Source organism: Bos indicus, chromosome 4, assembly GCF_029378745.1.
Source record: "Bos indicus isolate NIAB-ARS_2022 breed Sahiwal x Tharparkar chromosome 4, NIAB-ARS_B.indTharparkar_mat_pri_1.0, whole genome shotgun sequence".
In the NCBI taxonomy this organism is placed as follows: domain Eukaryota; kingdom Metazoa; phylum Chordata; class Mammalia; order Artiodactyla; family Bovidae; genus Bos; species Bos indicus.
In genome coordinates, this window is record NC_091763.1 from 9,751,241 (window position 1) to 9,777,390 (window position 26,150).

A 26,150-nucleotide genomic window follows, 5' to 3' on the forward strand; every position below is an offset into this window, starting at 1 on the left:
ACCACCCTTATGGCAGAAACCGAAAAGTATCTCAAGAGCTTCTTGATGAAAGTGAAACAGGAGAGTGAAAAAGCTGGCTTAAAACTCAACATTCAAGAGATGAAGATCATGGCATCTGATGGGGAAACAGCGATGGGGAAACAGTGACAGACTTTATTCTCTTGGGCTCCAAAATCACTGCAGATGGTGACCGCAGCCACGAAGTTAAAAGTAAATTTGTCAACTTTTGTTGAGCAGCTAAGCACACAGCACATGTAATAGCAAGAGTCAGACACAACTTAGTGACTAAACCACCACCACTATATAATAGCAAACATTTTAAGTCATTTTCTGGTATACAGTTGTGGATTCTTCAGCCAGTGACTTATACAGAGAAGGTACTTAGAGAATGTTGAATTGTGCTGATTTCAGATCTTGTATCTGAAATTGCATCTGATATTTTTACTGCTTGAGATTGAGAGACTTCCATATGGCACCAGCTATTGTAGCAAAACATTTTAAAGAATAGCTTTTATTCTCCTGGGTGATTGTATCAAACTGAATATTTATTCCAAGTACCTTGAAAATTTAAATTTCTTCTGCTTTTAATTTGTTAACTTTGCGCAGTTACTGATAAATATATGGTACACGTTAATAAAAGAATAGATAGTTCCTCTTCAGGAAATTTCATTGTTCGATTGTAGCAAGCTGCCACAGATGAGTACAGTATTCCATGGAAGCGATAAATAACCTATGCTTTTATTTCAGTTTAGAGAAAGCACTTCCAAAGCTTTATCTCTGCCCATGTAAACTCAGTTTTCTTTACATAAGAAAAAAGACTAGCGTGGAAACATAAGGCCACAGTTTAAATTAGAACTGTTTATTAGTCTAACCTCTTCCTGGTATGCGTTCTGCATGCACAGTTGCTTCAGTCGTGTCCGAATCTTTGCAACGCTATGGACCCATAGCCCTCCAGCTTCCTCTGCCCATGGGATGCTCCAGGCATGAATACTGGAGGGGGTTGCCTTGCCCTCCTCCAGGGGGTCTTCATGAATCCATGTCTCCTGTGTCTCCTGCATTGCAGGCAGATTCTTTACCCACCGAGCCACCTGGGAGTAACCAGTTACAGAAAGGTCTTAGTCCCTTTTACTGTCTAGCCAAGCAGGCGGTGCTGCCCAGGATAGTGCTCAGAAATCAGAGTGTTTTCTCCATACAGAATCAAGACTTCCATCTTTCCATACACTTGGAATATCCCATTGTACCGTGTTTTCTTTTTATGTTGTTGTGTGAATATTTGTTCTCTCATTGCCCTTGTGCGTAATGTCCTTGAGGGTAGGAGCCACATCTTGCCACCTATACATCTCCATTACTTAGTAAACCCTGCACGGTGGGCATTTAGTAAATATCTGTTGAAAGATATTTTAAAACTTTTTATCAAAGGAAAACTACTAACTCTCAAGTATTAATTTATGCAAAGCCCTATTAGCATAGCATTATTCTTCCCATTCTTATACCTGGTAGGTCATCAAATAATACTGCGTTCTGAATTTGCCTATTTTGTTTTGTTACAATGTTATCTTAATAACACTTTCATTCCAGTGATTTCAAGTTTTAATTTGATTTTATTTTATACTTTTGTTTTTTTACTAAAATGATTCCTTGTACTTTATTTATACCTTCAAAATAATTCTGATTACAGATGAATCTATACCTTATTCTGGAAGTGACAGTAGCATGTGGTCCAAAGCAGCTGAGGAAGGGACAGAGCTGTCACAGCGGCTCGCGAGGAGTGGCTTCACTGGGCCTGAAATAGACCCTGAAAACGAAGAACTGATGCTGAATATCAGCTCTCGACTACAAGCAGCAGTTGAAAAGCTCCTGGAAGCCATAAGTGAAACTAGTAGTCAGGTAACCTCCTCGTATTGCTAATATACACCGAGTTGGAAGTAGGTTTTCTTTTAAGCTCAGGAACTACGGCTAAATGTTTCCTCTCCTCTGTCTCACAGGAATCTAGTTTGGTTCCCCTTTAATAATTTGTAGTTTTTGTGATAATTTGTAGTTTTTGTGACAACCAATACTGGTATCACTAGTCTTGTTTTCAAATGGTAAGGGTTAATATGATATACTGATGGAATCTTAAATTCTAAAATTCAATGTTTTAATTTTCAGATTTTTCTAGACTCTTACTACACATACCTTTTTGACATCAAAAGAGGTTTTAACTTTACCATTGTATGAAATATTCCATTATAATATATATATTTATTTGAAGGAATAGTATAAGGAATCTCTAAAATAAACCATCTGCTCACACATGTCATAACAGTACTGTTAAATACAACAAATCAGGCCCACAACTCCTTCGTGATTTTTGCATTCTTTTCACAAATATGATTAGAATACCTCACTTTACTACCTTTGTAGGTAATTAGAATGAGGGGCAGTTTCTACCTTAAAGTATTATTTTCATAGAACTTTTAAGAATATATACCATTGTATTTATACCTTAACTTGCAGTTTCTTCTGTCTATAAAATGTTTATACCCTGTATAAGTGTCTCTTAAGTACTCTATGCAGAATTTTTAAAATTATGTGCTGTTTTAAAATGAAGAGATTTCACTTATTTTTTAAATATTTAATTTACCTGTAGAATCATAGCTCTCTTGTCAATCAGGTGAGTGCCTCATTGTCATCAGCTGCAGGGCCGGTATTATTAACATTTTTTTCACTGATATCTTTATTCAGCGTGTTCTGAATCCATGTGCATTTAAAACAAAAGGTGAGAAGTTGAAAGAATATGTTTGATCTCTTGTTTCTGCTGATGTTTGGGCTCCATTGGTGCCACTTTTTTTCTTCAAGAAATCATTCTGTTTCTGCAGCAGCATTGACTATTAGATGTATCAAAGATTCATTTCTTTTTATGTTAAGTCAGTGATTATACACCATTTTTGAGTCATCTCTTATTTGGTGACCGTTGAAATAATTTGTTAACCACCTACTGTTTGGTTAACATCATTATCAATCCATTATTCTTTTTTTTTTTCCCTCTTGGTAATTTGCTACTGGCATTAAACTAAGAAGGCATTATCAAAGCAATATATATTTCCAATAAAATATTTAACCTAATAGTTTTCAGCTATTAGAGTTTTCTCAGATTCATTCTTCTTTGTTTGAACACAGTCTAAATTTTCTTCTGTGACAGAGTGTGGGCTCTATCTTTGAGAGCAGAAGAATCCTAACATTACCACACATTGCAGTGAGAATTTACTGATTGGCCAGTGGAATATATCATCATGTATCTACTGATAAACTTCTGGATTGTACCTTGATTGTCTGAGCCAACTAAAGTACTCATGTGCAATTAAGTAGGTCTCAGAAATGTTTTCATACATAAATTCTGAAGATATAAACATAGTATAGAAGAAATTGTTATATTTGGGTAATTTCTTGTTTTTCTGAAGCTCACTTTACATAAGGATTGAAAAACCTTTATTTCAATAACTTATAAATTTTCCTGAGCATCCACAAAGAACTAAAAAACGTGTGGTATTCCTGAAAACTCAAATCTTTGTATATTTACAAACAGAAAGGATGACTATTTACACAAAGAATGATAGGGGTCCCATCTTCAAGATAATCACAATGAGTTACTTTTCATTCTCAACATCCTGAGTTGCCGTTAAGGAAATGGCATCAATTAAAACCAGCCTCACTGTGTTACTAACTTGCCAAGACATTAAACTATACTTTTCTATCAAAGAATTATGTTTGTTGCATTTTTCATCAGCCTCAGGTGTAGCCAACTCAAGACCAAGCATTGAAATTATGAATGCAGCTGCAATTTAAAAATACATATTTTCTACCATGTTTTGATATCTTTTGAAGTCTTGAACAAAATTAGTGTAAGTGCTGGATTTGGCTGTCTTTTAGAGAGCTTATGTGTAAGCCACCTGAACAACGTGCTCCTCCACTGAATCAGCCGCGCCACTTTGAGCATTTTCAGCTGTTGTTTTTCAGCACTTCTAATGCTTGAATGCGTATGCATCATAATTATTTATTTTATTCTGTGAAGTTGTGTAGTAGAGATAATTCTGTACTGAATTTCCACATCATCCTTCTTTTTTGTTTTTTTTTTTTTTCTTGTTTATTTCAGCCACATTGGTATTTAATTTCTCTGATTATCTTTTATGAAAAGATAAAACATGAAAACAGCTGTTAATACTTTTAATTCTTTGACCACAGTCTTGAGCTCTGTTAATACTTTTGCTACTACCTGATACCCATTGTAATTTATGGATAGTCTAGTTAATGCAATATATTTGGCATTTGACAAGCTCCATGGGTAAATAAACCCGGGTAAATAAATCAGAAGTGATGAGTGGTTAGACTTGTTCTTTCAGGCTACTGAAGAGAAATGTTCCCATAATCCATTAACACTGTCAACGGAGATCCACCTGAAGCACTGTTTCCCAGGCTAAGATTACAACTTATCAAATAAACTTTATGTGACCAGGGCGAGCCCTCTGAGGTGCATTAGGATCCTGGTTGTTCTCAATTTGTTAAGTACTAAAACAGCGATATGTCATGTAGGTTTTTTTGTATCTTTTTAGTTACAGAATCACTGAGTAGAGCACAGAAATTTTGCCTAGATCAGTAAGCAGTTCTCAGTGTGCAGTCTCCAAAGCAGCAACACAAGCATCACTATAGACTTGTTCGAAGTGTAAATTCTCAGGCCCTGCCCGAGCCTTACTGAGTAATGGAGCCCCCAAAACCTGTGTTTTCACAGGTCCTTTAGGTGACACCGATACAGACTAAAGTTTGAGAACCACTGACCTAGGAATTATTATTATCATATCCGCATTATTCTCGCAGAATTCTGAAGTGTTCTACTAATAACCTGTTATATAAAAAAATTGAAGTAGCTGTTGACATTTGATATAAAAATCAAATATTTCTTAGATGAATTACATTTTTAAGGCAGTGGGAATGGAAACTTTGAAAATTTTTCTTTAAATTTAGTTTAGTTACTGCTTTTCCATGAGAGATGTTTAAAGACATTGACTTCATGATATTTTCATTAATACCTAAAATTATTTTGAACATGATGAATATTTTTACCAATTATTTTAACTCCAAAATAATGGATAGTTCTCTTTGTGAAATGACTAGTATTCCATTTTTCTTTTAATGAGGCATTATTTGATTCTTCTTCATAATGGAATATTTCCCTTTTATCTTGTTTTTTTTTTAACTTGTCATAAAAATCTAAAACAGAGCTGAAACTGCTATGGTGCCTTTTTGCAGTGAAAGAGACTTTCAGGAAAATAGCTCTGCATAGGGTACCCGGAGACTAGAAAAAAGAGAGCAGCATCTGAAAGTTTAGGGTGAGGTGAGAACAAGTAAAGCTTACTGGAGGGCTTGGTGCTTTGAGAAGAGTCACTCATTCATCATTATTGAGCACCTCGTATGTAACAGTTGCTCTTCCAGATGCTGGAGGTACAGCATTGAACAACATGTACAAAGTCTCTAGTCTCATAGAGCTAACGATATACTGCTGGAGCCTGATGATAAATAAACATTGTATGCCAGATGGGGATACCTGCTGTGAAGAAAACTAAAATAGGGGAGATAGAGCGTGATGGGGGAGAGCACATTTTACAGAGGAAAGTTAAGGATGACCTCTCTGGTAATGTGGTAGTCAAGCAGAGACAGCCGGTAGGTAAGTTGGGAAAGAATGCTTCAGGCAAAGGAGTAGTGAGTATAGGCCCTGAAGTGGTCCGGTGCTGGTTCTCTTTATGGTCGACAGAAGCCATGCAGCTCAAACAAGAAGAATGGGAGAAGTGTGGGAGCCAAGGTCAGAGTGATACCTGGGGACTGGACCACGTGGAACCTGGAATTTAATTCATAATGAGATGTGGAGTCTTTGGGTACAATTTTTTAACTTATTATTTTTAAGTAATTTTATTTTTTATAATTAAAAAATTTTTTTTGTTTATTCTTGGCTATGCTGGGTCGTTGTTGCTGTGAAGACTTTTCTCTAGTTGTGGCGATAGGAGCTACTCTCTTTGCCGTGCACAGGCTTCTCACTGTGGCTCAGTGGTTGTGGCTTAGTTGCTCCGCAGCATGTGAGACCTTCCCTGATCAGGGATTGAACCCGTGTCTCCTGCATTGGCAGGCAGACTCTTTAACCACTGACCCATCAGGGAAGCCCTTGAAATAATTTTAGACTTACAGAAAAGAAAAAGTACCAAGTGTTCCCATGTGCTTTTCACTCAATTTTCCCTAATGTTAACATCTTGTGTAACCATACTGTAATTATCAAAACTTAGAAATGAAAAGTGGTGCATCACTATAAACTATAAGCTGTTTGGATTTTACCAGTTTTCCTGCTAGTGTCCTTTCCTGTTCTAGGATCTATTCCAGAATCCCACCATGCATTGACTGTCATGTCTTCTTCTTCTCCAGACTGACTGTTCCTAAATCTTGCTTTGCCTTGCATGACCTTGACATTTGAGAAGAACTAGCCAGTTACTTAGTAGAATGTCCCTTGATTTGATTTTGTCTGATATTTTCTCATGATTACATGAAGCTTATGCATTTAACAAGAATACCACAGGAGGAATGTGCCTTTCTCTGTGTATCAAATTTAAAGGCATATGTCTTACGACTAGTGGTGTTAATCTCAATTACTTGTGGTATCTGCTGGGTTTCTTCATTCTGTTATTATTTTCCTCTTGTAATTAATAAATATTTGGGGGGAGGTACTTTGATACCATGCAGATATCCTATTTCTCTTTAACTCTTTAAACTTCCACCCACTAGTCTTAGCATCCATTGGTAGATCTTGCCTGTACCGTTGTTCCTGTGATGTTCTAGTGGTGATTTTCTATCATCATTCATCATTTATTGATTGGAATTTTTCTGTAAGAGCTATTTCTTCACTCACATTTATTTTAACTAATCAGGCCTCGTGTGGACTCATAGCTATTAATTTTTTCAATGGGTTATCTATAATCAAATTCTGTAATAGTTCTGTTCTAGCTTTGACGTGAAGAAGTCTTTCAGGTTGGCTCGTGGGCACTTCCATAGTGCTTCCTCCTTTGAACATTTGCACTATCACAGTCTCCAGGCCCATCTTGTATTTTCCCTGCCCCAGTCCTGGAATCAGCCCCTTCTCCAAGGAAGTTTTATTTTATTAGAAGTTCCCTTTATTAGAGGACGATACTTTGAAACCAAGGCCTGGGTGCTATATGTGCTTGTTGTTAGTAAGGTGTCATGGTCCTCTCAGCAGACAGTTTGAAAAACAGTTGGCATCTATTTTTTTTCTGTATCTGTTTGTATATATAATAAAGGTATAAGTTCATTCTGATACCTCCACTACCACCACAGCATTCTTTCTGTCCTTTCCCCTTTCCTTTGTAACTTTGTTCTCCAAAGATGAGAGACCAGGCTCTCATGATCGATAGTAGTTTTACTTATTTGTTAACCATGTATACCCATAAAGTAATTTCATACCCATATATACCCATAAAGTACTTTTGCAGTTGCTAACCTATACCCCTGGGAAAAACAGTTTTACTGGCTAGAGTACAATAGTATTTTTTTTCATAAGATGGTTGGATGGCATCACCAACTCAACGGACATGAGTTTGAGCAAGCTCCGGAAGTCGGTGATGGACAGGGAAGCCTGGCATGCTGCAGTCCATGAGGTCACAAAGAGTCAGACATGACTGAATGACTGAACTGAAGTGACTGACTTTTTTCGTCTTTAGCCTTACAGTAAAGAAAGTACTGTTTTTCAGAGTATTTTAGGTTAAATCTTTTCTCCATACCCCTGAAGTGTGGGTTTGTTATCCATTTTTAATATAATTATGATCATTTGTTACAGTTTTTATTCCATTTTGGGTTCCCTGACACTGTGGTTAATTTTTTTTTAATTTTACATACAGTAAATTTCATTTTGTGTGTAGACAGTTCTTTTGGTTGTGACAGATGCGTAGTGTTATGTAACTACAGACATTATAAAAAATAGTTCCATCTCCCCAAAACTTCCTGGTGCTCCTCCAGTCTTTTACACTCAGCCCCTCCTCCACCTCCTGTTCTTGACACTGTTAGCTACTTTCTGTGCCTATAACTTTGCCTTTCCCAGAGTGTCATGAATGAAGGCATGCACTATGCATTCTTTGGCTCTGCTTTCACTGTCTTAACAAAACCCACGTGGGATTCATCTACGTGTGTTAATAGTTTGTTTCTTTTGAGAGCCGAGGAGTGTGAACCGGTTTGTTTATCCAGAGGACATACAGGTTGTTTCCAGCTTTGGGTCATCAGATATTTTTTCAGTAACTGATCTAACTTATATTTTTCAAAAAGATCACTTTGACCACCTTGTTAAGTAGAGACTGAGGGGATGGAGGGGTGCAGGGCAGAAGCATAGAAACCAGAGAACTTGCCCAGGCTTATAAGGTGGGTGTAAGTTAGAAATTGAACCCAGGCAGACTGACTTCAATTGGAGAAGGAAATGGCAACCCACTCCAGTGTTTTTGCCTGGAGAATCCCAGGGGTGGGGGATCCTGCTGGGCTGCCATCTCTGGGGTCGCACAGAGTAGGACACGATTGAAGTGACTTAGCAGACTGACTTCAGAGTCCATGCTCTTGACTGGCACTTTTTCTGACCTTTAGAAATGAAAGGAGTGAATCATTCTGTCAGTTAATGCTGACAGGTCAACTTACAGCCTGAGGAGTGGATTCTAAAATCTAATGCAGGTGGTTGAAGGGAGCACCTTGCTTACTTGACAAGAGCAATTTTACTGAAGTCAGTCAGTCAGTCAGTCAATTCAGTCGCTCAGTCGTGTCCAACTCTGCGATCCCATGAACTGCAGCATGCCCTGTCCATCACCAACTCCTGGACTTTACCCAAACTCATGTCCATTGAGTTGGTGATGCCATCCAACCATCTCATCCTCTGTCGTCCCCTTCCCTCCTGCCCTCAATCTTTCCCAACATCAGGGTCTTTTCCAATGAGTCAGCTCTTCGCATCAGGCTGCCAAAGTATTGGCGTTTCAGCTTCAGCATCAGTCCTTCCAGTTCCAATGAATATTCAGGACTGATCTCCTTTAGGATGGACTGGTTGGATGTCCTTGCAATCCAAGGGACTCTCAAGAGTCTTCTCCAACACCACAGTTCAAAAGCATCAATTCTTTGGCGCTCAGCTTTCTTGATAGTCCAACTTTCACATCCATACATGACCACTGGAAAAAACCATAGCTTTGACTAAACGGACCTTTGTTGGCAAAGTAATGTCTCTGCTTTTGAATATGCTATCTAGGTTGGTCATAACTTTCCTTCCAAGGAGTAAGCGTCTTTTAATTTCATGGCTGCAGTCACAATCTGCAGTGATTTTGGAGCCCCCAGAAATAAAGTCAGCCACTGTTTCCACTGTTTCCCCATCTGTTTGCCATGAAGTGATGGGTCCAGATGCCATGATGTTTGTGTTCTGAATGTTGAGCTTTAAGCCAACTTTTTCACTTTCCTCTTTCACTTTCATCAAGAGGCTGTTTAGTTCTTCTTCACTTTCTGCCGTAAGGGTGGTGTCATCTGCATATTTGAGGTTATTGATATTTCTCCCAGCAATCTTGATTCCAGCTTGTGCTTCTCCCAGCCCAGCGTTTCTCATGATGTACTCTGCATATAAATTAAACAAGCAGGGTGACAATATACAGCCTTTACGTACTCCTTTTCCTATTTGGAACCAGCCTGTTGTTCCATGTCCAGTTCTAACTGTTGCTTCCTGACCTGCATATAGGTTTCTCAAGAGACAGGTCAGGTGGTCTGGTATTCCCATCTCTTTCAGAATTTTCCACAGTTTATTGTGATCCACACAGGCAAAAGCTTTGGCATAGTCAGTAAAGCAGAAATAAATGTTTTTCTGGAACTCTCTTGCTTTTATGATGATCCAGCGGATGTTGGCAATTTGATCTCTGGTTCCTCTGCCTTTTCTAAAACCTGAACATCTGGAAGTTCACAGTTCACGTATTGCTGAAGCCTGGCTTGGAAAATTTTGAGCATTACTTTACTAGCGTGTGAGATGAGTGCAGTTGTGCGGTAGTCTGAGCATTCTTTGGCATTGCCTTACTTGGGGATTGGAATGAAAACTGACCTTTTCCAGTCCTGTGGCCACTGCTGAGTTTTCCAAATTTGCTGGCATATCAAGTGCAGCACTTTCACAACATCATCTTTTAGGACTTGAAATAGCTCAACTGAAATTCTATCACCTCCACTAGCTTTGTTTGTAGTGATGCTTCCTAAGGCCCCCTTGATTTCACATTCCAGGATGTCTGGCTGTAGGTGAGTGATCACACCATGGTGATTATCTGGGTCATGAAGATTTCTTTTGTACAGTTCTTCTGTGTATTCTTGCCACCTCTTAATATCTTCTGCTTCTGTTAGGTCCCTACCATTTCTGTCCTTTATTGAGCCCATTTTTGCATGAAGTAATGAAGGCCAAATCATAATTCAAGGGAAAATGAGTTTTTTAAGAAAAAGACTTCCTAGTAGAAACTTAGTGGATAAGTCAAGAAGAAAATTTGTGTCAAGGGCATCGCATGTTGGCATAAGCCAGCATGGTATGTTTGAGGATAGTGGGTCATTTTGTGTTAAGAACACCCAGGATGGAATGTGGGCAGCAGAGGGTAGAAGGCTTGCAGCGGTCAAGCCTTGCAGCCACAGTGTCCCTTGAGGGTAGAGTAGAAAATTTTTAAGTTTATGCTGAAAAATGTGGGGAATCACTGAAATATTTTTGGTAGGAAATACTCTGAGATTTGTTTTTGTACAGGGATTTCCTCTAGTAGCATGTGGTGGATGGATGGGCTGGAAAAGAGTGAGGAGAGAGGCTGAATGTGCAGAAACAGGAGACTCTTAAAATACTCCAAGTGAAGAGGGTAGAAATCAAGTTAGGGCAAGAGGGAAGTGGTCTCAAAGCTTGCAGGAAGTTGAATTTGATAGAAATTGGTGTGACGTTGGATGTGGGGCATAAGGAACGGAAGAGGAAAGAAACCACAAGCTGATCCTTGACCGGCTGTTATCGGGATATTTCATTTACTGAGATGGGGTTTACAAAAGAAATGAAGAATGAGTGCAGTTTTAGAGTGCATAGAGGGAAAAGATACTCTCTAGAGTCTAGAGTTCGGGAGACTAGATTAGAAGTTGGCGTCACCTTTAAAGACATTTGAAATTATGGTTTTGAAGAGTGTGGAGAACTAAATTTTTGTGCTGGTAGAGTGCTGAGATTTAAAAGGGAATCAAGGTATATCAATCTACAAAAGAGATTGAGAGAATGAGCAAGGAAAATCAAGAGAATAATGTCTTTGTTTTGTTTTGTTTTTAGAGAATAGTGTCTTAAAAGCCAGATGAGGAGTGATTTTCTGTAAATGTCAGATACCATGGAAAGGTAATGAATGCTGAGAATTTAGTGTCCATTGGATATTTCAATATAGGTGTCATCAGTGGCCTTCAGGAGAACAGTTTTGTGGCATTGATAGAGGAGGAATTCACAATTCAGCCAGTTACAGAAATGGAGTTGAAGAAATAGAGATAGCAATTTCATGACATCTGGCTGTGAAGAAAACAGAACAGTTGAAAGGGGCAGGATGCTTTTTCTACGGTTCATGTTTATATTGAGTAGCCATGGAAAAGTTGAATGTGCAGGTTGGAGGGGATGGGCCTTGTGAAGCAGATCCTTGGGGTGGGAGAGGACGGAATCCAGAACACAAGGGGAACACGTGGCCTTTGGGTCAGAGGGATTAAACTGCCTTTAGGATGGCGAGAGACATTATTGTCTGGGATTGTGGGCTTTTGTTTGGAGTTGGGGAGGAGTTTCAATGAAAACGCCCGATAGTATAAGTAAATATTTTCAAATATTCAAGGTTCTTTCTTTCCTTTTTTTTAAAAAAAACTGGCTTGGTTTTATATAACTTTACTGGAAAATCGTAATTAAGCCTTATACTTAGCTTTAAGTTTGGAGGGTACACTAGGTTTCATGGAGTTCGCAGGTGACTCAGACAGTAAAGAATATGCCCGCAGTGTGGGAGACCTGGGTTCAATCCCTGGGTTGGGAAGATCCCCTGGAGGAGGGCCCGGCAACCCACTCCAGTGTTCTTGCCTGGAGAATCCCGTGGACAGAGGAAGCTGGCAGGCTATAGTCCATGGAGTTGCAAAGAGTTGGATATACCTGAGTAACTAACATTTTCACTTTCACTTACGTTCCATAGATGTACCTTGCTTTAATAAAATAATAAGTAATCATTTTCCTTATGAAGTATCAGGATATCTACCTTTATGGTCTGATTTCATAGTATCTGTGAGGAATGTTTTACTTTATGTATTAGATTTCACAAGTGATTTGCCCCATGGTATGTCCAAATCTATATAATAATATATCTTCTGGGATGGATTTCACTTCTCTTTTCCCGAGACAGGCTACCGTACGTATATTCAGGCTTGTATTCAACCTATTATAGTTCCTATTGGTTAGGATAACTTTGTTTTTGTTTTTTAATCATTTGTGTTAAAGTGTAGTCTTGATTTGGTTTTGGTTTTGGGCCATGCTGTGCAGCATGTGGGATCTTAGTTCCTTGACCAGGATTGAACCAGCACCCTCTGCTTTGGGAGCATGGAGTCTTAACCACTGGACCACCAGGGAAGCCCCAGGTTGGGATAGCTTTTGTTGGACTAGGAGTAAACGTGCTGAGAGATTACTCTCAAGCCCTTAGAAAGTTAATCTCTTTAAGCTTGTCTTTATTTAGTAGTCTCATTGTGGTTCTGCAGAAAAGTTATCTATGAGAGTGTGGTTTCAGATTCTTGATTTTTGGATCAAGTACAAATAGGAATCAGTCTGTTCTGTGGAAATAGTCTTTTAGCAGTTAAACTTTTCTAGAATCCAGAGGTAGTTTAGAGCCATAGGACATTATTTACCAAGAGATTCATTTCGGTGTTAGAAGAAAACAATGAATGATGAGGGATTTACTACCAAAGAAAGATTTTTATTATAGGCAACTCTCATGAACTTATAATCATTTTTTAGAATGATGGAATTTAAGGTGCATGTTTCTATATTTTCTCCAAAGAGGAGCCTTTTTCTGAGGATGAAACAGTAGTACTGTTAAGATTTTGTTTTGTCATTTTGTTATGACAAAAAAACAAAACATTTTGTTATGTTTTAAAATAAGCTGTACTAAAGTGTTGAAATACATTTGCTGTTAGGTGTTGCTCCTGTTGTGCGTGTCAGGGTATTGTAGCCAGGACTTAGTCTCTCTTAAATAACTTAGAAAAATAAAATAAATACAAAGGAGAGCAACAGAAGTCTTTTACAAGTTGAGAGAAATATTTCTGGGGAAAAAAAGTTAAATGGCTTGACGTTGTACAGTTAAAGTAAAGCTAAACATAACTCTGTTCCACAAATTAATAGCCTTCAAACATATATTGCAAATCTTGATTACCTGAAACCAGGGAATAATGAGCTAGTCTAGAAAATTAAAAGGGTGGCCTCTTAATAATTAAAATTACTTGAACTGTTTTAGATTGCAAAAGGTGTTTTGTGCTTTCTAAAATTTCAAGAAAAAGAATATATTATTTGAATTATTCCAATTCAAATAACCTATCTGAACATCAATATATGTAATATACCATCCGTTAATATGCTGTTTGGGGGAGAGCTGTTTGGCACTCTCTTACAAACATACTGTTATTTGAATTATTTTATTTCAGGGTCACCTTCCTGAACATGAATTATGCCATCAGTTAATGTACTCTTGTTGTGAGGGCTGTTTACCCCATTCTAAGTCATCCTAATCTGCTGCTTTTTTGAGGTTTCTTTCTCCTAGCTTTTCTCTTTTTTCTTTGTAGTTAGTTCTTGCCTTGACCTAAATATTTCTATTTATAAAAGGATATGTCTTACTTTCAGGGTATTTTTTTTTTTTTTTTGCTTCAAATAAGAGAAATTGGACACCAGATTATCAAAGTAAACTTTAATTTGCAGAAAGAACTGAGAAAGAGTATTTTGAGAGGTATTTGAAATGCTGAGCAAGGATCCAGCCAGTTCATAAAGCTGAAAATCTAGGATATTGATGATTTTGTAACTGCTGAAGGCCCAGGAAAGTCAGATTTAGCTGCACGTTAAAGTGTCTTCTCAAAACTTACTGGAACCCTCATATACGAAGTCATAATAAATAGGAATTTGTCATTACGTTGTCTGGAACTGGTCATTTGGGGCATAGACAGACCAGTAACACTGAGGAAGCTGAAGTTGCACGGTTCTAAGAAGATCTACAAGACCTTCTAGAACTAACACCCAAAAAAGATGTCCTTTTCATTATAGGGGACTGGAATGCAAAAGTAGGAAGTCAAGAAACACCTGGTGTAACAGGCAAATTTGGCCTTGGAGTGTAGAATAAAGCATGGCAAAGGCTAATAAAGTTCTGCCAAGAGAACGCACTGGTCATAACAAACACCCTCTTCCAGCAACACAAGAGAAGACTCTACACATGGACATCACCAGATGGTCGACACCGAAATCAGATTGATTATATTCTTTGCAGCCAAAGATGGAGAAGCTCTATTCAGTCAGCAAAAACAAGACCAGGAGCTGACTGTGGCTCAGATCATGAACTCCTTATTGCCAAATTCAGACTGAAATTGAAGAAAGTGGAGAAAACCACTAGACCATTCAGGTATGACCTAAATCAAATCCCTTATGACTGACTATACAGTGAAAGTGAGAAATAGATTTAAGGGACTAGATCTGATAGAGTGCCTGATGAACTATGGATGGAGGTTCGTGACATTGTACAGGAGATAGGAATCAAGACCATCCCCAAGAAAAAGAAATGCAAAACAGCAAAATGGCTGTCTGAGGAAGCCTTACAAATAGCTATGAAAAGAAGAGAAGCAAAAAGCAAAAGAGAAAAGGAAAAGTATACCCATTTGAATGCAGAGTTCCAAAGAATAGCAAGGAGACATAAGAAAGCCTTCCTCAGTGATCAGTGCAAAGAAATAGAGGAAAACAATAGAATGGGGAAGACTAGAGATCTCTTCAAGAAAATTAGAGATACCAAGGGAACATTTCATGCAAAGATGGGCTCAATAAAGGACAGAAATGGTAGGGACCTAACAGAAGCAGAAGATGATAAGAAGAGGTGGCAAGAATACACAGAAAAACTGTACAAAAAAAGGTCTTCATGACCCAGATAATCACGATTGTGTGATCACTGACCTAGAGCCAGACATCCTGGAATGTGAAGTCAAGTGGGCCTTAGGAAGCATCACTACGAACAAAGCTAGTGGAGGTGATGAAATTCGAGTTGAGCTATTTCAAATCCTGAAAGATGATGCTGTGAAAGTGCTGCATTCAATATGCCAGCAAATTTGGAAAACTCAGCAATGGCCACAGGACTGGAAAAGGTCAGTTTTCATTCCAGTCCCCAAGTAAGGCAATGCCAAAGAATGCTCCAACTACCGCATAGTTGTGCTCATCTCGCACACTAGTAAAGTAATGCTCAAAATTGTCCAAGCCAGACTTCAGCAATACGTGAACTGTGAACTTCCAGATGTTTAAGCTGGTTTTAGAAAAGGCACATCAAATTGCCAACATCTGCTGGATCATCGAAAAAGCAAGAGAGTCCCAGAAAAACATCTATTTCTGCTTTATTGACTATGCCAAAGTCTTTGCCTGTCTGGATCACGATAAACTCTGGAAAATTCTGAAAGAGATGGGAATACCAGACCACCTGACCTGCCTCTTGAGAAACCTGTATGCAGTTCAGGAAGCAACAGTTAGAACTGGACATGGAACAACAGACTGGTTCCAAAAGGAAAAGGAGTATGTCAAGATTGTATATTGTCACCCTACTTATTTAACTTCTATGCAGAGTACATCATGAGAAACGCTGGGCTGGAAGAAGCACAAGCTGGAATCAAGATTTCGGCTAAAAATATTAATAACCTCAGATATTCAGATGACACCACCCTGATGGCAGAATGTGAAGAACTAAAGAGCCTCTTGATGAAAGTGAAAGAGGAAAGTGAAAAAGTTGGCTTAAAGCTCAACATTCAGAACACAAAGATCGTGGTATCCAGACCCATCATTTCATGGCAAATAGATGGGGAAACAGTGGAAACAGTGGCTAATTTTATATTTCTGGGCTCAGAAATCACTGCAAATGGTGATTACAGCCATGAAATTAAAAGACGCTTACTCCTTGGAAGGAAAGTTATGATCAACCTAGACAGCATATTCAAAAGCAGAGACATTACTTTGCCAACAAAGGTCCGTCTAGTCAAGGCTATGGTTTTTCCAGTGGTCATGTGTAGATGTGAGAGTTGGACTGTGAAGAAAGCTGAGTGCCCAAGAATTGATGCTTTTGAACTGTGGTGTTGGAGAGGACTCTTGAGAGTCCCTTGGACTGCAAGGAGATCCAACCAGTCCATTCTAAAGGAAATCAGCCCTGGGTGTTCTTTGGAAGGAATGATGCTGAAGCCGAAACTCCAATACTTTGGCCACCCCATGTGAAGAGCTGACTCATTTGAAAGACGCTGATACTGGGAAAGATTGAGGGCAGGAGTAGAAGGGGAGAACAGAGGATGAGATTGTTCGATGGCATCGCCGACTGAACGGACATGGGTTTTGGTGGACTCCGGGAGTTGGTGATGGACAGGAAGGCCTGGTGTGCTGCGGTTCATGGAGTCACAAAGAATGGACATGACTGAGTGACTGATCTGAACTGAACTGTCTGGAATTCTAGACAGCAATGCTCTTCCACCATCCCAAACCATATTGCTATAGATTCTGAGCTTTCAGTAAAAAATGTCATTGTCTCTCTCCTATTATTAACAAACTGTGAAGGATTTGGGTATTGACTCCTCTGAAGATATTTTGTGTAGTAAAAGTGGCCATAAAAATGGGTTTTTGTTGACAGGCTTGGTGTAGTGTGGGATTTTCCCATAGCAGATAAGATTTTGTGAGTTAAGGATATTTAATTACTGGGTAGAGGAAAGTCACCACAGTGAAAGATTTTTCATTTATTTAAAACAACTTTCATGTTGTTCAGCTTTTCAAATTCTGAGTAACTGGTTTATTCACTATTGTCGAGGTTTCTCAAGGTACCAGAGGGCCATTATGTACAACTTGTGCTCTTAAGTCTTAGTCAGAGTTCATAGTGTAGGTTAAGTGGTATAATTATCAGCTATTGTATATTATACAATGCAGCTTTAAAAAGAGGTGTTTTTTTTTTCTTAACAACTACTCTGTAAATAATTCAGTGTAGAAATAGGTTATAACTGAACCATCTATATTTAGTTTTAATGACTGCTCAAAAGAATGGGTGTTATTTTAAGGAAATATCAAAAGGAAATACTTAGTTTTCCAGAAAGAGTTACAATTATTGGGTATAGTTGAAGAACTGATTGATAATGTGGATTCAGACCTTTTTGAGTTTACATTTTTAAATTAAAACATGTTTTAATGGAATGGAAAAACACTAGCTTATCTTAGAAGCATTATAAACTATCTAAATATCCTTTTCAGAGCTCTGACGTGGAACTTGGATCCTGTTAGGCAGGCTTTTTTGTGGGTGTGTTAATTCAGATTCCACCTGTCAGTGTACCTATAGGTACAGGCATTAAACCACACCCTGTGTTCTGACCTTTCCTCAGGGGACACTGACTAGAATCCTTTGGCTCAGCATGAGAGGCTGTTTGAATAGCTCAGTTCAGAAGAGCATTGAATGAAGCAGCAAGAACAAGGGAAATAATTTTGCAACTGCGATTCTTAAGGCTGCTGCTATGGAGACTTCAAACTTGACTTTCCCTGTCAGGTTTTACTTGGAAGGCTTTTACTTCCACAGACATATTTGATAGCGAGAGCAGTCTTATTGCTTAGCTAATGAGATATTTATATTTTCATTCTTCAACATTTTAGTCATTATTCTAATTTAAAACATGTTTACTTGCTTTTAGTTTTGTTTTTGTTTTTGTTTTGTTCTGGTTTCTTTGTTTTGTTTTGCTGAAGACTGGTGGGGACCTAATTTTTCTTATTTGTGGGGTTTTTTTTCTTTTGTTGTTTAGTTGTATGAATTAATTTTTATGTTTATTTGATAGTGCCAAAGAAAATTTTTCATACTGCTATGGTATATCTTTATAAAGTAAACAGAACTTTTTACTGTAGTGGAAAACTGGTAAAGCAAATGAGGAAAATTAGCGGCTACAACTTCTAGAATGGATTCGTACAAGACCTATTTGGCAACTGTCAAACTTAGTGATTCGTGGTTGGAAGAACAAGATGAAGACATTTATGAGGTTGAATCCCGTGTACCATTACCACATCCTTTTCCTCTGGGTGAACATTTGGATGAAAATAACTCCGTAATTATTAATACTTCTATTTTTCATATTATTCATAAAAGAAATGGGCACATATTAAAGCTTATTTCTAAAATTTCCCTGCCTACCCCTCCTTATTCAGTAAGTATAAAAATTTGGTTTTTTTATAGTTTTATGCTTTCAGTTTTTTATATATTTAGTGAAAAAAGCTATAATGAGAAATGAACTTTACATGTCTTTGGTAAGGGTAAATGGAATAGAATCTTCTTTTCCTGTTGTGTGGTTCATTCATCCTGTAATGATTAATGTATTGAAGGGCAAAATTTCGTCCACAAGCCCCAACTTGGCAATGTGTTTAATTACATAAAGCTAAATGAGATAATATTTCAGTTCTGCCACGCCAGACAAGCTATTTAAAGAGATCCTGCTTGTCCTTAAGAATCTTACTTCTCTGTGTTTATGATGCCAATCTTTAGTAAAAGCAGGCTGGTTGTATTTGAGGGAATAGGCATTCTCATACCTAAAATAGCTAAGTGAATTGTCATTGAGCCAATCGTTTGGCATAATGGCTCTAGTTCCAGAAACGAAAAAAGAAAGCCTGGATTCTAATTTCAGGTTTTTTTGCTAACTGCCTAAGAAACTTATATTTAATATGCCTACTAATCCTGTGAAAAAATACCTTTTTCTACTTTTTATGTGAAATGTATATTATTAACAGTGTTCAGGGTATTTAGCATAGTTAGTCTTTCAGGTTCATTTGACTTTTAAATGTTGTGAATGATTTACTCCAAGTTATTCAGCCCTTTTAATGACTTTCATGGCTTTAATGATGTACTACCTTATATTTCAGATGCTTTCAGAATAGTTTCGTTACCTCCCCTGAAGCTTTTATATATTAGAGTGACAAAATATTTACTGATTGTTTATAAGTATTTCTAATGTAGGTTTTAAATTATTATTTGAGAATATTGAATATGATATTTTTATATATTTCACATTATTAGGTGTAGGTATTGTATAAATATTAGGAATAAACTGTACCGTACCTAGATAGAAGAGATTTTTTAACATTTACAATGTTTACATAAATATTTGAAAGACTCTCTTATTCCAGTAGGGTATTGGTGCTCTCTGCCATAATAAGTGAAGTTTGTTTGCTAGATCTACTGCATTTGAGTCCCTGCCAACTTTTTGTTTTGCTTTGTAAAACTGAAGTTCCTAATATTTCTTGTAGGCTTTACTGTAATATTTAAATGCATTTTAATGAAATTTTATACCTTGTCAAAAGATAGAATATAGACACAAACTTTAAATTTTTTTCTAAAGGAAGTATTTATTTTGTTGTAAGTGTATTGTATTTGTATAGTAAATTTGAAGAAGGAAAAAACTCATATCCTAGTTAGTTAGAGCTGTGAACTCTTGGAGATTCATATATTTACCAGGCAGCCATTTTATAATGTACAGAAAAAAATTACATGTGGAAGCAGTTGATTTATTTTTAAAATATTGACTCTGACTATAAGTGCAGAAGCATGCTGTATATAAATAGTTCATGTTTTATGGCCACTTTTTAATATTAAAAATTAATATGTACTGGTTATCCACATTAAAGGAAAGTAATCTTTTGCCAGTCAAAAGTAAAAAAATATATATATGAATTTTATCTTTGTTGAGGTAATAGCATATTACTAGAGATATTTTAGAAAATATTTTGTGATTAAAATGTATTTAATTTTCCATTATGACTCTTAAATGTATGTTCATATTATTTTCAAATAAGTTATGAATGATAAAATTTAAAACAAGACTAGTTCCACGCTGGTTGGATACTGATTTATCCAACAACGAAAAGTTACCACCAAAAGCCTTGTTTAGTAACTCTAAAATCTATTTTCTATGGTAAATTTTAAAATGCTGTGGTAAATTTTTTTAAATTTAATAATGTTAATATTAAGTACTAGAAACACTTGAGCTCAATTTTCCCCCTTATAGTTGTTTCAGTAAAAACAGAGAAAGCAGGTACTAACAGTAAGAAGCAATTATTTCTGTTGAGTAAAGTTAGAATATATCTCTGTATACATTTCTTGTGCACAGCTAATGTGTCTACTGAACTGCGCTATCTACTAATATTAGCATGCACTAGAAATATTAAATGACTACAGTTCAACAGTATATCTTTATTTTCATTAAAAATTTTTTTAAAAGCTTTAATGGAGAATGGCACTGATATTCTTAACACTCTGTCTTCCTTCATATACTTTCCCTCTTTGTTTAGCTGGAACATGCAAAAGTTACACAGACAGAATTGATGCGTGAGTCATTTAGACAGAAACAAGAAGTGACTGAGTCCCTTAAGTGCCAAGACGAGTTGCGAGAGCGCCTTCATGAGGAGTCCAGGGCCAGAGAACAGCTGGCTGTGGAGCTCAGTAAGGCCGAGGGTGAGTACCCTGCTGTTGGCTATTGAGGATGGAGAAATTTCAAGTCTAAAAATAGATTTTGGTGCAAGCCAAGTTTGGAAACCAGCAATCTACTTTTAATTTCAAATGACCACTGAAAAATAGTTGTAGCTTGTCTTCAAAATTCCTCTAAACAGCTTTTAAAACTATATATAGTTTTTAATTATGAAAGTACTTAATAGAGTTATATGAAAGTATTTAAAATTATACAAAATACAAAAATGAATGATGGTGAGTTGTTGCCATAATCCCTCCATCCTAAGACAGCTCTTTACATTTAAAGATGAGGGAACTGGAACAGAGATACTAATAAATTGTTCGAAGTCACCTTTAAATGCTGATTCCAGGCTTTAAGCCTCTGAAGCCCCACGCTATTTATATCATACCATGCTATTGTGGGTGATAGGCTTCTAGAATCACTTTAAGTGTCAACTTTCTCTAGTATATTTAAAATGTGATTCAGTTCACAGGCATTTGATTTATATTAAGCTTTCCAGGAACCTATCTCTTTAATAAAATATGTTACACCAACATGATGTGATAAATTAGCATAACAAGTAATAGAAAATTCAGAGAAATTTCATATTTAAACACAATGGCTAATAAGAATACTGTATTGAACATATTATAGTTGCTACTATCATCAGCAGCAAATTGATTTAAGGTTTTTAAAAGGTGAAATGATTTATTTTTTTTTTGAAATGATTTGAAATTTGCTGACAGTACACCTTTTTTTAATATAAATATGTAATAGCAAAATTTGAAATAATAACTGCATTCCTTGTTAATTTTATTTATAGGTGTCATTGATGGCTATGCAGATGAGAAAACACTTTTTGAAAGGCAAATTCAGGAAAAAACTGATATAATAGATCGTCTTGAGCAGGAGTTGTTATGTGCAGGTAGTAGATTACAAGAACTAGAAGCAGAGCAACAGCAGATCCAAGAAGAAAGAGAATTACTGTCGCGGCAGAAGGAGGCTATGAAAGCAGGGGCGGGCCCTGCTGAGCAGCGTACGTATCTCTCGACTTCATGTGAAACGTTCCTTAAAAGTTCAACATGACTTCTTTTTCCCCTTTCAGTGCCATGATTTATGCTTTATATAAGGATTGAAAAATAATAAGAAAATCTACCTTACTGGTAATTGTCTTATTAGCCAACCATGTGGAATCAGGTTTGGTTTTTTCCTTCTTTTTCCTTTGGCATATGATAACAGGAATGATAATTCTTTGTATTTCCTCAAACCTCTGCCTAAAGAGAACGCTGGATATAATGAAGCAGGATTTTTTTTTAAGTTGTATGAGATTTAGTTCTTTTAATTGCAGAAAGGCAGCAAAATGTACACCTGGATTAACTAACTAAGAGCACTGATCTGGCACTAGTTGTGAGCAGGGTGGGGTGGATTTCACCATGCAAGATAATAGATTGAAAAGGCTATTAGAAGCAGGCTGACATTTAGTTGAATATAAGCAGGAGGTCAAAGAATAAATAAGTTTACTGATAACCTCTAATCTTTTCTTAAATGAGAAATTAGGTAAATTAGTGGTTTAAAAAATAGATGTCAGTCTTTGTAACAGTGGAACTTTAAATCCTTTTAGTCATATCCTTTCACCTTTATATTATGGCTTCCTTGGTAGCTCAGTTGGTAAAGACTCTGCCTGCAATGCAGGAGACCCCGGTTCGATTCCTGGATTGGGAGAAGGGACGGCTACCCACTCCAGTATTCTGGCCTGGAGAATTCCATGGACTGTATTATAGTCCATGGGGTCACAAAGAGTCGGACACAGCTGAGTGACTTTCACTTTCATCTTTATATTATACATGCAGTTAGAACTATAAATGTTTAGTTTTACTAATTAAATTTTATCAATTTAGAGATACAACATACATTTTTATAATATGGTAAAACTTTTCTGGTTGCTCAGATTTGTTTAACACAGGTTTAGGGTTGTCCTTTTTCATGTGCAAAGTGTGTTTATCATGCATGTACAATATTCAAAGAATTTGAATACGTCTCAAAATGTAACCTGTGACAGGATGTTCAGCTTTTACTCCTAGTTGTTTTGTGTGTGTGTATATATTACTGTGTTTTAGGAAATAGCTGACGTGTAAATCACCATGTTTTGTTGTATGTGTGTGTGTTTTTTCCTAATAGGACTAGTAGATGCTGCAGTCGATGCAGCGCCTGGAGCAGGTGTGTTTACACAGTTGCATGGCCATTGGGTGACCCTTGGATTTTTCAGTCAACTAATATATCTCTAATTTTGCTGCTGTGTTTTATACTTACAAGTTTTTCTAACAACAAAAAAAACTTTTCTTACAATAAAAATTTGGAATTAAAAACTGAGATTCATAGTGACCATCATCATATTATTCCCACAGAGCTTAAGACTATTTCAGTTTTTTCAAGAAAATGGATGAAATAGTGGTAGGCAATATAATATAAATTAAAAGTTATTTTCTTTAACGAATATATTAAGTTCTTACAACCTATGCCTTTTTACAGTACTCTTTTCTAAATCAGTATCTAAGATGATGGTATCAACAAGATCAGTGAAATTTAGTGAAGAGACTTTCTGGTCGATTACTTTTGTATTAACATCTAAATCAGTGTTGTTTAAAAGGAAAGCTGCTTTCTGTAGATTCTTAATCCTGAGTACAGTGTCGACAGACCAGTTAGTGTAAAGACTCTGGAGTTACAGTCATTCCATTTTCTTCATTAGACAATTGTTTTGCTTTGCTGTATAAAATTTATTATTGTATGACTAATAATAGCTAAAACTTAAATGTATATGTAGTCCTTACATAGTCTAGGCACTATTTTTCACACATTGATATATTAACTTATTTGATATATTATAAATTAACTTATTGTGGGGAAATAACTCAGAGGTCAGTACTGTTATTAACTCCCATTTGACATACAAGGAAATTGAAGGACATCATATTAAATGTCAGAAGTGGTAGAGTTAGGATGTTAACCCACAGTCTTTGCGCTTAAGCACCACACTGCCTCTCATACTTGTCAGTTTTCCCTTGATACACATACATGTGAATGTGTAAGACTAACTCAGGAATGTGGATCAAATAAGGAGAAAGACTAACAGGAAATTCTGATTCTGGTTATGTTTCTTTTCTGTAACTCTTACTTACCTTGGTTAAAGATTTACAGTATTTGATTTTCGTGTGTGTTGTGTATGCATATAAAAATGACTTTACAGGTTTGGAATGGATTGACTTTCGCCTGAGGTGAGTTATTTCTGTGCTTGCATTTGGTGAGAATTTGCTCGTTTCCTTGTAGTGAAAGTGGACTTTGAGGGGGTCATTTGCTGTGTTCTTTTATTGTTTTTAGTGATAGGACATAATTCTTTTTGTTAATTCTGTATGATTTTATTGATACTAGCTTGCTTACTTATATCGGAATGTGTTATTTTGATATTTTCACATAAGTATTTTCCTTTTTCACATGTTTTTGAAATGAAACTCAGCCCCTTAACTTCATGAAGTTAAAATATGAACACAGTTATGGGTGATTTCCTTATCATAACATCATTAATTGTGACTTAATGTAGTATGTTTTTGCATTCATGAACAGAATTACTACAGGAGACAGAAAAACTGATGAAGGAAAAACTAGAGGTACAGTGTCAAGCTGAAAAAGTGCGTGATGACCTTCAAAAACAAGTGAAAGCTCTAGAAATGGACGTCGAAGAGCAAGTCAGTAGATTTATAGAACTGGAACAGGAGAAAAATGCTGAACTAATGGATTTAAGGCAACAAAACCAAGCACTGGAAAAGCAGTTAGAAAAAATGAGAAAGTTTTTAGATGTAAGTATTCTCAACTTTAATAACTTTTTCATGGGAATGCTACTTGCTACTGTTCTATGTTGTGGATTTTAAATTATGAAAAGACTTAAATTCTACTATTTTTATCTGTGTCATCTAATTAATTAAAAAGTATTACTTAAAAATTTTTATTATGCAGCTTTTAGAATTAAAAGCAGTACCAACAGATTACGAATAAGCCCTACCAGTTAGCCTTTCCAGATTCATAGTTAAGAAACTTGTCCTAGCCTTTTTCTGAACCAGTAGTCAGACCAAGTAAGGATCCTAAGAGCTAACTGTCCACCATTTCACCCATAAAACGTATACACACGAGTAACAGTGTGCCCTGGAAGCAAAGAACTGCAGCTGTTTTATGCTGTCATTACTGTCTTCCAAAAAAGATGTTAAATCTCTAATTTCATGTGGATTTTCTTCTTTGGAGTTTCATTAAGTCTTATGTTATCTTCACAGATCAGAGAATCAGATTCTAAAATACTTTGTAATTTTAGGTATTTTAAAAAACCTATATTAAAATGAAAAAAATGTAACTACAACACAATTTGTTCTACTTATTTTGCCTAAATATTGGGAGTCCTCCTTTGTTCCAAAAAAGTAAATTCATTTTAAGGAGACCATTTTAATTTCATTTTGTATTTAACATTACTTGAATTGTAAAAAGTGTTGTGCTTCAGATAACATTTAAGTGCTTGCATTTTTGCTGAAGAGCCGTGGGTTATGTATCATACAAGAGCCCTACTAGGCTATGTACCATGCAACAAGTGTTATCTTTTTAAACCTTTTTGGTTTGGAGCATTTCTGTGATCATCAGTCGTTCATCTTCAAACAGGCAACTGTGCCTACAATTAAAGGGAAGTAAGGGAAATAATAACGTCAATAAATATTATTTCTTCAGTTACTATCATTATTAAACTTTAGGAGCAAGCTGTCGATAGAGAACACGAGAGAGATGTATTCCAACAGGAAATACAGAAACTAGAACAACAACTTAAGGTCGTGCCTCGATTCCAGCCTGTCAGTGAACACCAAACTAGAGAGGTAATGTTTTTATTGATACTGTCTTCCGTACGTTAATTTGTATATTATATATAAAGTAAGATTCATATCTTAAAAAACTTGAATTCTTTCTATTGTATATCAGTTTTCAAAATCAGAAACTTAAATATTACTTCAATATGAGAAGGTAAAGATACCAAAGAAGTATAAAATACCTATAACTCATTGTCGTAAAATGTTATCTACAGTCTTATTTAACAAAAGGTATCTTTAAAAACAAAAAACCAGAAGGAATCTGATGTAGAAAAGCGTTATCTACTGGAGCAGTAGAAAAGTTAGCAGTCCCCACAGTTCATAGTCATTCATCATGTTCCTGACATATTCTAGATTTTGAAAAATAGCTGTGTGTTTGTTGAATCTGAAAAGAATATTTAAGCTCTAGAACTTAGTCATTTCCTACTATTTGTTTCCTTATTATTAAAAAGGGTAATTTGCCTCATTCATAAA

The 26,150-nt window shown here is 36.5% G+C and overlaps 1 protein-coding gene across 3 annotated transcripts in view; it reads left to right on the forward strand.

Annotated features, from left to right (window-relative positions):
* The window catches only part of AKAP9 (A-kinase anchoring protein 9), a 161,214-nt gene that overhangs the window by 98,430 nt on the left and 36,634 nt on the right, over positions 1-26,150 (forward strand). Inside the window, exons 22-27 of one of the 3 annotated variants that reach the window (XM_070787145.1) lie at positions 1,679-1,887; positions 20,624-20,786; positions 21,605-21,817; positions 22,960-22,998; positions 24,400-24,632; positions 25,566-25,685. In XM_070787145.1, the coding sequence (XP_070643246.1) occupies positions 1,679-1,887; positions 20,624-20,786; positions 21,605-21,817; positions 22,960-22,998; positions 24,400-24,632; positions 25,566-25,685 (977 nt within the window). Of the gene's footprint in view, positions 1-1,678; positions 1,888-5,130; positions 18,490-20,623; positions 20,787-21,604; positions 21,818-22,959; positions 22,999-24,399; positions 24,633-25,565; positions 25,686-26,150 lie in introns of those variants that run through there. The other 2 variants (XM_070787147.1, XM_070787146.1) reach the window with 2 other exon arrangements.